The following is a 15233-nucleotide window of genomic DNA, read 5'->3' as shown; positions in this document are numbered from 1 at the left end:
CATCTGATTTATGGATTGATAAAGCTGGGTATATGGCATAGCAGGGAAATGAATTTACATGAACAAATTGAAGTCTATAGACATGCATGATTCAAACTAGTGCAGTACAGTATGTTTAATACTAACGGCATGCTCTAATCTCTGTAATAAAATATTATGGTCAGCAGTATTGAGGTTTAGCAGGATAATCACAAAGAGGAGTCCACTGTCGGACAATTTAAATTTCATTGACTAATAATAATAAGTTCATCATATTTTTCTTCATTTACTCTTCTTCATTTTTTTTCTGACAAAAACAAGATGATAACTACATATAAACTAATGCACAAGGACAAAAGCGATGATGGAGACTTTTGTCAGCGAATAAAATTGAGAGGGAAATATTCTGGAGAGACAAGATCCAATCAGAATTGATTAAGTTGTGCAGAAAGGGTGGAGGAAATTGGAAGTGATCCAGTCAGAAGTAATCTCCACGTGCAGTAAGGTTAGATATACACATTTGATCTGGTCCTGGAAAACGGTCCAACGAGCTCCCATGATCCCTGTTTCTCATGAAAATGTGATAAAAATGTCGACTCTTAGGAGGAAGAGAAGAGTAGACATATTGACACATTTCACAGCTGGTGTCAAGGAAAAGAAGACCCAGTAATAACACTGCTAATTCTCCTATTTATATATGAACATTAAATTCCCATGAGTCTTTGTGTTGTAGTGTTGCAAAACCTTTAAGAAATTGCTAAGATATGTTACTGAGTCCTTGTTAATGTGTCGCTGTAGCTTTAAGCCTTTGCAGTGTTGGTCCAATTTCTGCAGTTCTGCTGGTCTTTTCCTCTTGCCATAGTTTTACCTCTTCTTTTAAATTTTTTGTTTCATATTGCTGAAGAAAGATCAATCTTTTTGCTAAGCCAAGCCATTTGCCTTACTCAGCTGCTCCACAGCAATCATTCGTTTAGGTAAAGCTACTTATTCACATTGAATCAGTGGTATTTTAGCATTTAAAAAGTTACCCCAAAAATGTCATTGGCATTTTTTTAATGTAAGGTGAAGATAATAATACAGAGAAAAACCCCAAAATTAGATGATCCGAAGAGCTTTGGTGACAGTGGGAAGGAAAAACTCCCTTTTAACAGGAAGAAACCTCCAGCAGAAGCAGGCTCAGGGAGGGGCGGGGCCATCTGCCGTGACCGGTTGGGGTTGAGGGGAGGAAGTGGCTGGAAGTGACAGTAATGACAATTGCTGAAAACAATTAAGGTGAGACTTTCTAATGCACATTATTACCCTCACAATAGTATTAACATAACATAAATACAAGAATATGATTACCTTTTCTAAACATAAGCAACTGTTTCTGTGTTAATGTCTTTGCCCTCGTTCGGATTTTTTCCCGAGCAAAAGTAATAATCACATCCCCAGATGTTTAGCGAGAGCAAGAGAGAGAGGGAGGGTGAGGGGGAAAAAGGAGAGGCAGCCTGATGATAATCATAGCAGAGACGGAGAGAGCTTCAGAGATGTAAGGAAAGAAAGCAGATAAAGAGATTTTCCACTTGCCGTTGAATCACCTGACCCCATCAGCACTCTTCTGGACCCTCTGCCCTCGACTCCCAGCTTCCTCCAATCCTAATCACGTCTGTTTCTTCTCAGCTCACTTTTCTCCTTCACTTCCTTGCATCCCATCTGCTCCTCAACTTTGAACATCTTGTTTTTCTTTTCCACACCACCCCCACTGACCCTGAACATAAAGTAATTTTGCTGCAGTTCAGGTTATTGTTTTTGCTGGGACCTGCTGGGTGGCAGCCTGAGGATTAGGAGACAGTCGGGCAGAGAGCTGCAAAAAGATGGCACATTAAGCCATGAGGTAAGATATGATATAGTGTTTAGTGCCATTTCATCCTTTTATGTCTCCCGTATATATTTTTAAGAGGTGGAATGCGGTGAACCTGCGGTGCTTGTGATGGGTAAAGTATTTCTATTTTAGCCACGTATGGCACAGCACAGATATTCAAATATCGCAGTGTGTTTCCGTGTCCCCATGCACTTTGCACCTCATTTCATCTGAGCAGAAGCTGGAGAATTTTGAAGAAAGTTGTTTCTATCTCTCCAGGCAAGCGCAGTGTGTGGCAGACAGACATTTTCACAGTTGGGTGGAGACACTCTGATTGGAGCCCTCCTCCTTATCTTACTGTAGCAACTGCATTTTCTACTCCTTTCAAGCTCTGTGATTTTTTTGACATAAAATGCGAGTCTGACTTTAGTGTGAGGCTGTGCTTTGCTTTGTAGGATGGTGGCAGGCTTACCTATATGTGTTAAAAATAGGGAAATATGAACATATGCAATTTATAATTAAGCATTTAATGTGGCAGTAAGCAGACCTGCTAGCAGGTCAACACTATAATAATGTCTGTCCCAATGCAATTCAAAACCAAACTTACAAACAACAATAATAATTATAACACTAATAATGGATTGCATTTATATAGCGCTTTTCTAAACACTCAAAGCGCTTTACAATTCCACGATTTATTTTCTCTCACATTCACACACTGGTGGAGGCAAGCTACAAACCACTGATAATCCTCTAGCTGCCCATAACCCTAACCCAGTGTTTTTATAGAACCAGTCACCTTCCACCTCCATTATGAACACAGTACTGGTACTGGATTGTGAATCGTGTTTTGCCTTCTGAGCCATCCTGATTCAGCAAAATGCTGGAAACATTCCTTTGGGCTATACCGATATGATAGTGTTGCACAGTTTCTGCAGATTTGTTGGCTGCATAATCTCCTGTTCCACCACATCCCAAAGGTGCTCTCTCTGTTGGACTGAGATCTGATGACAGGGTAGGCCAGCTGAGTTGTTCTATAAACCACATAACTTAGTGTGTTATCCTGCTGAAAGCAACCATCAGACAATGGGTACAGTTTGGTCATAATGGGATGGACATGACTAACAACAAGGCTGTGGTGCTTCAACAATGCTCAGTTGGTACTAAGGAGCCTAAATCTCCAAAAGGTGATTCTGTTCATCTGGACGTAGCGTTTTGTGGGAGAAACGTTTCGTCACTTATCCAAGTGACTTCTTCAGTCTCAGCTGACTGCAGGTTTCCCCAATCTTATAAACAGAATCAACGTTTGGAGATTTACTTACCTGGATGATTGAGCATGAATTAAGGAGCCTAAAGTGTGCTAAGAAAATATCCCCCATACCATGAACTACCATCCACCTGTTAATACAAGGATTCATGTTGTTTACACCAAATTCTAACCCTACCATTCAAATTTCACAGCAGAAATCAAGACGCATCAGACCAAATATGAATTTTCTAATCCTCTGTTGTTCAATATTGGCGAGCCTGTGCAAATTCTGCCTTCAGCTCCCTGTTCTTAGCTGGCAGGAGTGGCACCTGTTGCGGTGATCTGCTTCGGTGTTCAACGTGTTGTGCATTCATAGATGCTTTTCTGCATAACTTGGTTGTAATGAGGGGTTATTCAAGTTGTAGTTGTCTTCCTGTCAGCTCGAAGCAGTCTGGCCATTCTCCCCTGACACCAACAAGGCATTTCTGCCCAGGCATCTGCAGCTCGCTGGATATTTTCTCTTTTTTTAGCCCAATCTCTGTAAACTCCATAGACGACTGTGTAAATCAGCAGTTTCCGAAAAACTCGGAGCAGCCAGTCTGGTACCAGCAACCATGCCATGTTCTAATCTAACTTAACTTTCTTTCCCATTCTGATGCTCAGCTTGAACTTCAGACAGTTGACCATGTTTACAAGACAAGTTGCACTGAGTTGCTGCCATGTGATTGGCTAGTTGAATATTTGTGTTAATAAGCAGTTGAACTGGTGTACCTCATAAAGTGGCTGTTGACTGTGACTTGGTTATTTCTAACATGAAAGGTATCACTCAAACAAGCCCACACAATATTGTGATCATACTCTTTAAACACCATTTTATCAGCTTTCAGCTCATTGTTTTGGTATTACAGCTCACAACTCTGCTGTCCTTGTTGACCCCGACCTCGCCAAATAAACTCCATGTTAGGCACATGCTGTCTAAATGAATAAGACATTTTCATTAGAAGATCAGGGTTATGAGGAGAGTTAATTGCATTCATGGCTCAAGAGTTGGCAGTTCGTCTTGTAATCGGAAGGTTGCTGGTTCGAGCCCGGCTCAGACAGTCTCGGTCGTTGTGTCCTTGGGCAAGACACTTCACCCGTTGCCTACTGGTGGTGGTCAGAGGGCCCAGTGGCGCCAGTGTCTGGCAGCCTTGCCTCTGTCAGTGCGCCCCAGGGTGGCTGTGGCTACAATGTAACTTGCCATCACCAGTGTGTGAATGTGTGTGTGAATGGGTGGATGACTGAATGTAGTGTAAAGTGCTTTGGGGTCCTTAGGGACTAAGTAAAGCGCTATACAAATACAGGCCATTTACCATTCATGTACAAATGTTCAACAGCATTTTCTATCTGAATTTGTTTGTAATTGGGGCTGAAAGGAACTTGGCTGAAGGTTTAGTTTAACATACCTACCCATCTAAAACAACATATTTTAACGGTTACAAAATCTAAGCAAGAACAAAAGAAAATATGTCCCAAACAGTTCATACAGTCATTCCTGGCACGGATGTTTGTCAAATCATCGTGGTGAGTCTCTCATTTTTAATACTGGATGTAGTGAACAGAGAGAAAATAGTTCCTATGTGAAACTGCCCTCAGCGAGATTTGCGGCTTTGTGGAGATTTTCAAATGTCATTTTCTTTTTTTCTTTTTGTTGCTTTGAGCATCACAACCTAAGTGCCATCTGGTTCCGTTGCATTTACGACAATGCTGACATTTCTCTGGGCGATTTATATTTAAAACTGAGGAACTGACACCAAAACAATCTGGATGGATAAATATCATTATATACCAGAGGAATTGTGTGTGAACCTGATTTTTTGTGGAATCTTGCTTTAAAGGCTTCGCTTTCCCCATAAAAAGTTGTCTATGGTTGCCGTGGCACCATGAGTCAACCCAAAATGTAAACAAGTAGGGGACCAGACTGCGGTCCAGCCTTAATACAAAGGAAATGTGAAGAGAGAAAATGGGGATTCAGGGTAATGTGATGCAGAGATTCATTATAAATTTATTCTTTTTACACGTTTCAATTTCCTCCTTTAATCGGGCTGTGGCAAGGACTGATGGATTTAAATCTAAGCGGGTTTTCAAATACAGAATTGATCAGACTGAGTCCTGCCATAATACAAAGGAGACATCTAGTGAAACTGACTAAAAAATACAGCAGAAAGATGCGAGGCCGATTTAAAATTCAACTGCGTCCTGCCTCCATCTGGTTGGTTTGGTACTTTTTTGAACACAAGATCACAGCGCTGAGATGTCCAAATCACTCCAACAGTGCATAACATTCGAGTTTAAAATTCTGACCTTTGATTTAGTGCCCTCACTGCAGCAGCAGATGAATTTGTAAGCACGACTGGATGTGAGTTGCATACAAATTTTTTTCTTTGGTATAAAACACAAGATAAATGCCAATCGTGTACTTTTTAAAAGGTGTTTTTTTTTTTGTCCCAGATTGATGTGTTGGTTAGTTAGTGGTGTTTTATGACTGATTGGAGAGGGTGTGATTAAATTCTTTTTAAAATGAAAAAGTAATATGGCACCCAGGACTGAGCTCTGTGTCACGTCAACTCTTCTACGACACCATGAATGAGATGTGAATGAAGAGAACTGATGACAGCTTATTACTTTTGATTCTGAATTGGGATTGTCATTATTGTATTTTTTCCAATTATTACTCCCCTAAAGACGAAATGAGATCACTCATCCTGTAATTTGCTTCATGAGTCATCTCTGAATTGCTTCTCCTTCCGCATATCTCCCTTCTTCCTTCCGTCTTTCCCTAATTTTGTCCTCTTTGCATGTCCCGCTGCACTACCTTCCCCCGTCATCTGCTCTCCCATGACAATCCACATAATATTGCATAAAACAGAGCTCATGACAGTGAGTGGATAAAAAAGTAAAGTGCCTTTACTCAGGGGACGCTTTTCTCAGTAAACAGGCAGGGTTACATAAAGTCTACAAAGCCTCCAGATGGACAAGGCTGAGGTCTTTCGACCAGGAGATGCTTCCAGTATAATTTGTACATACATACACACCTGTATGTGTGTTTAGGGTTACTTTCATTTACTAATTAAAGGATCCTGCCATATCTGTAGTGAAAAATGCTAGCTGGCTGATATTTCATATTTCATATCAATGCAATACACTGCATAAGCAGATATTTATGTTAGGTGTAAAATTAGACCAACAGGGTCATGGCTGCATACAAATCAGTAGTCACATCCCTGTAGTGTTGGCTATAGATATCCTTGGCCAAGAGTCAGGAGCAGGTGGCATCTCAAGAGGCAGCAAACGGAGCTGGTCTTCACTGGACTGGAATGTGCAGAGATGGCATCATATCTTGGAATAATGTGCAGAACAGTCATCACAGTGCCAAAACTGTCCTGCCACATCCTTAAAAGGCAGCTTAAGCTGACTTCATTGTCCTTTGATAATGACATATCGATGATTTTCTGTCACTGCCAACTTGTTTAACAGTTATTTGCATATTGCGATACACAGAAACTGATGTTGCAGTGTACCAAAGCCAAATTCAGCTGTTAAACGAATGATTTACTCGGCCACAAAGTGTGACCGCAGAGGACATCACGACATGCGATTATAAATCTACAGGATTGTCAGACTGGTAACACTTCAAAGAGGCTGTTAGATGTCACAAAGTAGAAGACTGTAGTTCCTATTTATCACTTAGGTTATCAAGGTAGTGCTTGTTATAACAGGTTTTGACATATAAAGCCACCACTTGTTTCTCCTAGAGCCTGTGTCTTGGGCGCTATACACTTTTTGAAAAGCCAGTACTGTTTACCAGTGTGTCAGGATGTCCACAGGTAGCGCCGTGGCAAAGTCCTGGAACAACTTGTGCCTTGATTATCCTCTTTAAATACAAAAACAGTTGGAGACATGATGACCAGGTAGTCATTCCTGTATACTTTTTTGAAGTCTGCCACCTGGGGCTCATGTGAAGTCACTGCATTGTAATATAGTCAATGTCCAATGACAATGATGTTTTCGACTCCAGTTTCCCATTAAATGTGATTTTATCCTGACCACTACATCATTCTACATCAATCTGGTGAGAGAGGACTTATGCACTTCTTATTTGATAGTATTCGGCAATAATGCTGTATAATGAATACTTTATGTTTAAATAAACTGAAAGCTAAAATTGCATCTACAACATCCAGCTCACTAAGTAACACAAAGTATGTCAGTATCTCAAACATCTCAGAAGTTTGAATGGACTGGTACTTATATAATGCTTTTCAGCTCACAGGACACCTAGTATTTGGTGGCTGTCAACATCATAGACAGCCTAAAACATGGATGTAGTGAACAAAAAAAAGTGCATTAGTTCCTTGAACCTGCATTCCATCTGAAGACCACCAGATGGCGATAGCTCTGGTTGCAAAATGACTTCCTGTCCTATAAAAGTCTATGGGAAAACGTATTTTGGTTGTTAGCGCTGAGTTTAAGGGCTCAATTGCTTATTTCTGATCTTACTGAATAAAAAATTAAGTCTATTCTGAAACACTGATTGACCAAGATTTACAAAATAGAGGATTATCTGTAGGATCTGCAGCAGGAGTGTCAAACTCCCTCAGCTGTGGCCAAATACACTTTTAATTTAAGTGGGCCTCCAGTGACACTCCCTTTTCTATTAGTATAAAGAAGTTTAGCAGCACACTTAATCCCTGAGATATGTTAGTATTAGAAATATAAAGTGTAAAATGATGGACTGGCCTGTAATTATAAAACAGAAAGTTTGCCCTGTTAAAAAAACATCAGAGACTCACACTCATGCTGAAGATCAGCCCGTGTTAACTTTACAGGAGATTTTATACACATCTGCCTCAAAGAGAAAAAGAAGAAACAGCACTTGATGGTGCCCCTGAAATAATCTTGTCTCTCACTTTACACGATCAGGTTTTATTATCATCAGGCCCTGCTTCTCCTCTGTAGCGAGTCAGCAAGGACGAGCTTGCTATTATGTTTTGTCCTTATTGTATACATCATTGTTGTGTTAATCGCACACTGTCTGCTGCATGCCCACAGGCACAGCTGACCTCCGTCTGCTCTGACCACAGAGGATTGTATCATGGCCACTGATTCTCACACAAACACATAAATGTAGTGAGGTGCCTACTATATGTCCCACGCATCTTTTCCCAGGAGCAGCAAGGTTTAAGAGATACGCACACATGCACATGTGTAAGTACAGCTGCTGATGTCTGCGCTTAGTGGCAGCTCTGAAGTTGGCACACATCTGTTCATGCATTGATCCATCGGCTCTGTGCGGATGCTCTGCGAGTGCAAAAGTAGTGTGTGGGTCTGTGTGTGTGTGTCTTTACTGTAAAGCTCACATCTTGTGATCATACTGTTGAGGTTTTGTGAGCGGGGGTCTCAACATTGTCCGCTGCTATTCCGCATGACACTCATGTGCATGCGATGTGTGTGTGGGTGTCCGTGCATTTGTGTGTGTGTGAGAATGGAGTTTATCCCTGGCCCAGATGCCCCGGCTAAATCCATCACCAGCGGTGCTGCACAGCAGCACTAAGCTGGAACATTTGGCACCAAGCTAGGAATGAGGAAAAAAACACAGGAACACACAAAGATATACACATATGCAAACACACATACACACACACAGAAAATTGAGTTTGGGGATTTTTTTCTAAAGAGATTCAGAGGAAGTAGATTTTTTTAGAGGAGGACTTGGACTCAGGGAGCGAGATAGGAGCTCTTTTTTTTCTAAGCCTGTTGGTGGTGGAGGTGGTGGTGGTGGTGGGGCTGGGAGAACCATTCCGCTCACTCCACCCGATCTTTCCTTCATCTGTCCAGCTGACAGGATGGAGCCGTGTGATGATGACGACGAACTGGGAATGTTAGCAGCTTTCCAGTAAGTTCTGGTGCCCCTAGACGCCGCTTGTACCGTACATGCTTTTGTTGTTCTTTGATTTGAAGTAATCCCTTTTCAGCCTCTGGCGTGTTAAAGCTCTTCAGTGAAGGCTTTGTTGATGAAGCTCCGGGGGAGGTTTTCATAGAGATTGTGGCTGGTAGTGAAGCCAGTTATGGGCCTCTGGCTCAGGGCCACTGACTTTTAATGTATACTCCTGCAATTTTTCAAGACCCATTTTCAATCTTTGAGCTTTTGATGGCATCTCATCGCTATGTGCTTTTATCTGAAGCATATGAGCATTAAGTGCACTGCAAATAAAGTTTATATCTGTTTTGCATGCCAAAGTCACCTCTGTGTTGATCCTGCTTATGCAGAGGTGACTATTATCTGTACATCTAATCCAGTGAAATGTTTTAAAGAAGAAACGTTGATCAAAGCAGGGATCAAATTCAGGCTATAGCTGTTATAATTATGAGGCATCAAAAATCTGCTTTATCTACTTTAGCTTAAATATGTGCTTGACATAGATGCATATTGTTTTAAAGTTTGCTTGTGCCATTTTGCATCCCTAGCCAAACAATCTCAAAGTTTATTTTGATTTCTCTTATGAATGAGAGTTTATACATGTTTTTAGCTTTCTTCATCATCTGCTGACTAGCAAGGAGCGGATGCAATACTGGACCGTCCCACAGCAGGCTTTAGAACAACCATATTGTAATCTCGCTCACTGAATTAACGGCATGTGAATCTTAAGTTACATAAGGCTGAGGTGGCTCCAAGCACCCGAGACCTTGTAATTACTGAACACACTTAGAGATTACATCATGGATTGAAGGGTTTAGCTAGATGGTTGCTGGGAAGTGTGCGTGCGTGTGTGCATGTATTTGTGGGTTGTGGTCACTTAAAATGTGGTTTTGCACATAAATTTTGAACACAAGTTGCTTGCCTTGAATATGCATTTATGGTATGGTCATGCAGACTGTATGAATACTGTATACTAGTTCAGGAGTTTTATGTAGTTACTGTAGAGAGTAAAAAAAGCTCAGGAGGAGGTTGTTTTAATGCTGTCTATTCAATAGCCTGGTGAAGTTTTTACTTGGACTGATAACAAATTTGCTTCTGATCCTTCCATGAATATGTAATACGATGTGACATTCACCTGCTAGATTTGTACACCTCAAGGTACTTTTGTTGTCAAGGTTCACATTAAAATATTATCTGGTAGGTCAGCTAGTATGAAAAAATTGCTAATTTTGTCAGTTGTAACGCTGAATACTAGGTGCATGGGAATTAATTAGCAATCGAGCAGAGTCAAAATGGTGAAAATAAATAGTATGAACAAGCTTAAGTAACGACTGGTCAAACAAATCTTAATCTATTGGCTAAAGGGTTAAATTAGTTAAAAGTAAGGCTCTGTGGTTAAAAGAAGTCAAATGTACTGGGTAAATCGTTTAACTTATTAGCTAAGGCTAGCAATCAAATGGTTAAAACTGTTAGGCTACAAGGGTAAATTATCTAAAAGCCAAAAAAAATGAAAATGAAGGTCAAAATGTAACTAAAAGCTGTAACTTTCTGTAACTAAATAAATTTAGGTCAAAGTAATGCTAAATGGTTACAATTTTTAGCAGCTATTATGAAATGGACAACAATAATGGGTAAATGTTTGAAACTGTTAGTTAAAGTTAAATAGCTAAATAGCTAAACGTGGTTAAAATCGACCACACTGATAGATTGGCTGAAAATGTAAACATTAAAAGATTAATATTAATAAAAGCTTAACTGAAGTAGATGAAAATTAGAGTTTAATGGCTGATTTAAAAAAACTTAATTATGTTAATAATTTAGAAGTATTATTTTATGAAAAGTAAAGGGTATATAGCCAAAATAGTTCAAATTAGTGTATAAATAGTTGAAATTTTTACTAGCAATGGCTAACTAGGTTAGTTAATAGTGAAATAAAAATAATAGTGAAGTTAGTATGAAGCTAGTAAGAAACCGGTGACCTATGGTAGACACAGTTATTGCTATATTAAACCTAATATATGGCAAGTTGTGTTAAATAATATCCAGGTAATTAAAATGAACACATTTGAATATGAGTCAAATCAATTTGAGTGATATTTTTTGATTTCATAACACTGTTATTTATTTATTTATCTTTAAGCTACAACAGCTGTGAGAAAAGCTAAAAGAAGAGAAGATGTGAGTTTGCAGGGTCTGTGTAATTTTTTTTTTCCTACATAAAGATAAACCCATGCAGCTGTTGGTCAGCAGTGGACTGTAGGATTGAGGAAGCACCAGATCGCAGCATCATTGTTGAAGGATTACAGCAACAAGGTGATAGGTCATTGGCTTGGAAACATGTGGCCCAGAAAGCAGACAAATGAAATTTGATTCAGACTTGGCTCTGCTGTGTCAGGCAGACAGACATGCATGAACTGATTTTCTTTCAATCTCTCCACCTGCTGTTCGTGGTTTTCTGACCACCGATATTGCAAATATTTGAATGTTGACTCAGCAGCTGCAGAAAGAGTGAGACAAGTAAAGCCAAGGGAATCTGCTGTGCTTTTTCTCCACTACCCCCTTACTGCAGTATAAAGGGTTTTCCTCGGATGTAGGGCCAGGTTCTACAGGCCCAGTTCCAAACCTAAAATCAGTTAAGGTGCGTGTGAAATTATTGTGGTGCAAAAGGGCAGACACCTAAAAGTGATCGCGGCCTGCCAAAAACAGATTATCACCTAGTTTATAGCCATCTACAGCTGCTTTTATCTAGATTAAAAACGCAAATACAGAAACTTTATGTTCATCCATGTGGCAAGCTCTAAAATATAATGCCTTTTTTAAAAATTATTTTTTGAATATAAATTTGGAGGTTAAAAATGTGGTTTCATATGTGCACTTTCTTAGCATCCCTTTTTGTTTCTCTGCTTTCCAGAACATTCCAGAGGCTCTCTCTTTTCTTGTCTCTTCATCTTCCATGTAATATTTATACTGTTGATTTTTCTGCCCACCCTTTTCTACTCAATACTCTTTCTCCCTCTGTATTCACTACCGATCCCTTTCTCTGAAAGTCGCACTTTTTCTTTTCTGCCAAAGTAATAAAAATACATCTGGATGAAAAACGTTGTATTGCAACCACAAAGCAGAGCTATTGCCATAATAAACAGCCACCATGACATCAACCATTTTAAAGCGTCAGGTTGGCACTTTGAGTGCCGCCATATTGTTGTTGTTTTTTTCCTTTTGTTTGTTTTGTAGCTCGAAATTAGCTTATATGAAATGCAGAGTGGAGTGCTAATTCATTAGTGTTATCAAGCTTGGCTAGCAAGATACATTCAAACTGTACGGCGCAATGCTAAGTTGCCTAGTAGTAGCAGTAAATGGCCTAATCATTTAATAAAATATCAGAATTATACTGATCAAAAATTAAGCACAAAGGTCTAGGATGTGCTGTATAGAAAAGCAAGCCATATTATTACGCAGATAAGCCCCTTGAAATGCTCCAAATGGAACAGGCAGAGAGTGAACTGACCCAAATTACTGTGTTGGGACAGCTACCAACCAACAGTGGATGAACGTTGATAAGTTATAAAGAACTAAGAGTTATTGTCACAGATTAGTAGGCAGAGGACTCACTCGCAGGACTCTGAAGTTTAGAGAGAAGGTGAGGGTTTATTTGCAATGTGACACCAGTGAGAATATATACATATATACAGTGGAACAGATAACACGGGGCTCCAGGGAGTAGGGCGGGGTCCGAAGGGAAGGTCCAAGACGGGGGTACACACACGCTCTTCTTCCACTTGATCCGTAACTCAAAAATGTCCACACTAAGAAGCTCACGCTCACTCACACACATCCACAGAAATCCAGATGGCAGGGAGTCTAGAAGGCCTGTACACAGAGGCAAAAACAAAGTCAGGAGGAAACTCTAGGGGATCAAAGGAACACTTTCATAGGCAACGCTACACTGACACTTGGTAATGTGACGATCCAGCGAGGAAGCAGCCTCTCTTGCCATCTTAAGTAGTCTGCCAGGATCAGTGTGAATGAGCCACAGGTGTGTGTTCAGGGTGGGTTCAGAGGCGGGGAACCAAGGTCCAGTTCCGCCCTGGTGGGAGAGGTTAAGACAAAAAATACACACACCACGACCTCTCCAGATCTTGAGAACCATGACAGTTATTGTGAAGGGTGAAACTTTATATAGAGGCCAAAACGGTATTTTATACCAGGAAATAAATATGCTTTTAAATGGTGTAAAGCTGGGACTCTATGGAGATTGATTCCCTTTTGTCACCTTGTGGTCATTAGTGGAACTGCAGGTTTTTTTTTGCCTCTTCTGCATTGGCCTAATTTTTCATCACCAGAGGTTGACCATTGCTTATTAGGTTGCAATTATTTTATGTTATACTTCACAAAAGACCACGTCCTTGGTATAATTAATGGCATGTCTTTGCGGCACATTTGCTATTAATATTTCAGCAGAGGTTCTAATATATTAAACCAAGGCTGTAATCGGTGCCTTTGCACCCTGATAGAACTGGGCCTGACACTGTGCATTTGGAAGGGAAATCTTAAACCCGATATAACAGGTAATTAGATAACAGTTTCCCTTTCCTTTGCTGCTGTTAGTTCATATGCAAAAGCAAGAGAGTGCATATTTAGTGGAATACTCCCAAACAAATTACATTTAAGACTGCAGCTTTAACCTGTAATTCTATAAAGGCGCATAACTAGGATATAAGCATTGGAAATGAGAGGCATTGTTCATTTCTTGACTGTGATTATTCATCTGAGGTTGAAAGTGCACCTACGTTTCCTGAAAATCCCTTGGGTGATCTCTTTTTTCCATTTGTTCTGCAATTTCAATCTCATTGGACTTGTACATAACAAGGAAATTAGATCCTGAGGTATTACAAACTTTCTATAATAAGATTTGAATGTGATGAAATTCAGTGGTTTCCTGTCGACACCATAGTTTTTCCATCTGAGTGAAACAAGATGCTTCAGCTGTTTTGCTGAAAGCCAAATCAAATTCTCCCATTCTCAAACACAGGAAGAAAAGTTGCGAGCTTTTCTTCCCCTGGTTTTAAAACATGGCCGCTCGGCCTGCGTCTCCCGCTGCACTGCAGGGTGTTTGTGCTCAAATAGGTTGGGTCAGGCAGGACGGGCCTCGAGGCCAAATCGGTCATAGGCCGATTAGTTTGCTGGCAGGTGCTCAATGTCTAGTCCTCTTCCAACTCTTCTTCCGCCTGTCAGATGGAAAATTCATGTAAATTTCTGTTGGCTGGAAAAAGGAAACGGAGCTATGGTTTTGGAAGGCATCGTGAAACACACAGTCGAAGCCCGGCTTCTATTATTCCAAACCCTCAGCATGTGTGGAATAAAACATACACACAAAAGTGAGTTTCATGTATTGCAGTTCCTGAAATGCACACTGCAGGGCTGCAAATCAGGCCACCAGCAGAAACTGGGTGTCAGTTTCTAGCTTTCATCTTATAGGTAATATCTTGGAAAGTACCTGCTGCCAAATTTTGCATCCTAAATTGGCTGAACTTGTGATGGATATTCTAATGTAAGTATGTATTAAGAAGATCATTTAATGTTTAACCATAGTTAATATGCAAATTCTGAGGTTATTTATTGGTCTTGGTTTTGCTCCAGAGAAGCAAAGAAATGCGATATTACTGAGAACAGCACTTGTAATATAAACCTGGATGTGTGGTGTCGGACCAGCCGTGCGCTAACTGGGGATTTGTGCCGTAAATCCGTCATCTGTTTCCAAACAGTGAGATATCATTCCCAAATATCAAATGAGTTAATGTATAAAGCCACAAATCCCTTAATGACTTAATGCAGACATGGCAGCGACTCAACCAGTTAAGGAACATTTATATTCGTCACAGGATTTCTGTCTCTACATGTGGAGGAACAGTTAGAACCCATATGCCACCCACAGTTGCATATGCTTTGAGCTGCGCCTGTTAAACGAAGTTTTATCAGATGGATGAGATTTGGATCATCAGGTTTTTTAAATTCCCCTTAATAGCTGTTTATTAGATTACACTCTCTGATGCTTGATGCCCAAATAGTTGGGGGGGGGGGAACCAACTTGTTTTTTGCACTTTAAATTGGATTGCAGGCTGAAGTTTCAATTAGTTTTTATTAGCCTGTCCCTGAACCAGCAGCAACCAGCAGCAGTAGCTTTTAAAGCTGATGTAGGCAAC

At 40.3% G+C, this 15233-nt stretch overlaps 1 protein-coding gene across 2 annotated transcripts in view; it reads left to right on the top strand.

Moving 5' to 3' along the window:
* The first annotated feature begins 1817 nt into the window (after positions 1–1817).
* LOC102197659 (FERM and PDZ domain-containing protein 4-like) overlaps positions 1818–15233 on the top strand; it is a 93800-nt gene continuing 80384 nt past the window's right edge. The window contains exon 1 of one of the 2 annotated variants that reach the window (XM_005730963.2): positions 1818–1855. In XM_005730963.2, the coding sequence (XP_005731020.1) occupies positions 1851–1855 (5 nt within the window). In that variant the 5' untranslated portion in view covers positions 1818–1850. Of the gene's footprint in view, positions 1856–8954; positions 9007–15233 lie in introns of those variants that run through there. The other variant, XM_005730961.2, reaches the window with a different exon arrangement.

This window comes from Pundamilia nyererei, unplaced genomic scaffold (genome assembly GCF_000239375.1).
Source record: "Pundamilia nyererei isolate P.nyererei 1_Seehausen unplaced genomic scaffold, PunNye1.0 scaffold00040, whole genome shotgun sequence".
Taxonomy (NCBI): Eukaryota; Metazoa; Chordata; class Actinopteri; order Cichliformes; family Cichlidae; genus Pundamilia; species Pundamilia nyererei.
The sequence above is the reverse complement of the archived record's forward strand: the minus strand, read 5'-3'. Positions and strand labels throughout refer to the sequence as shown.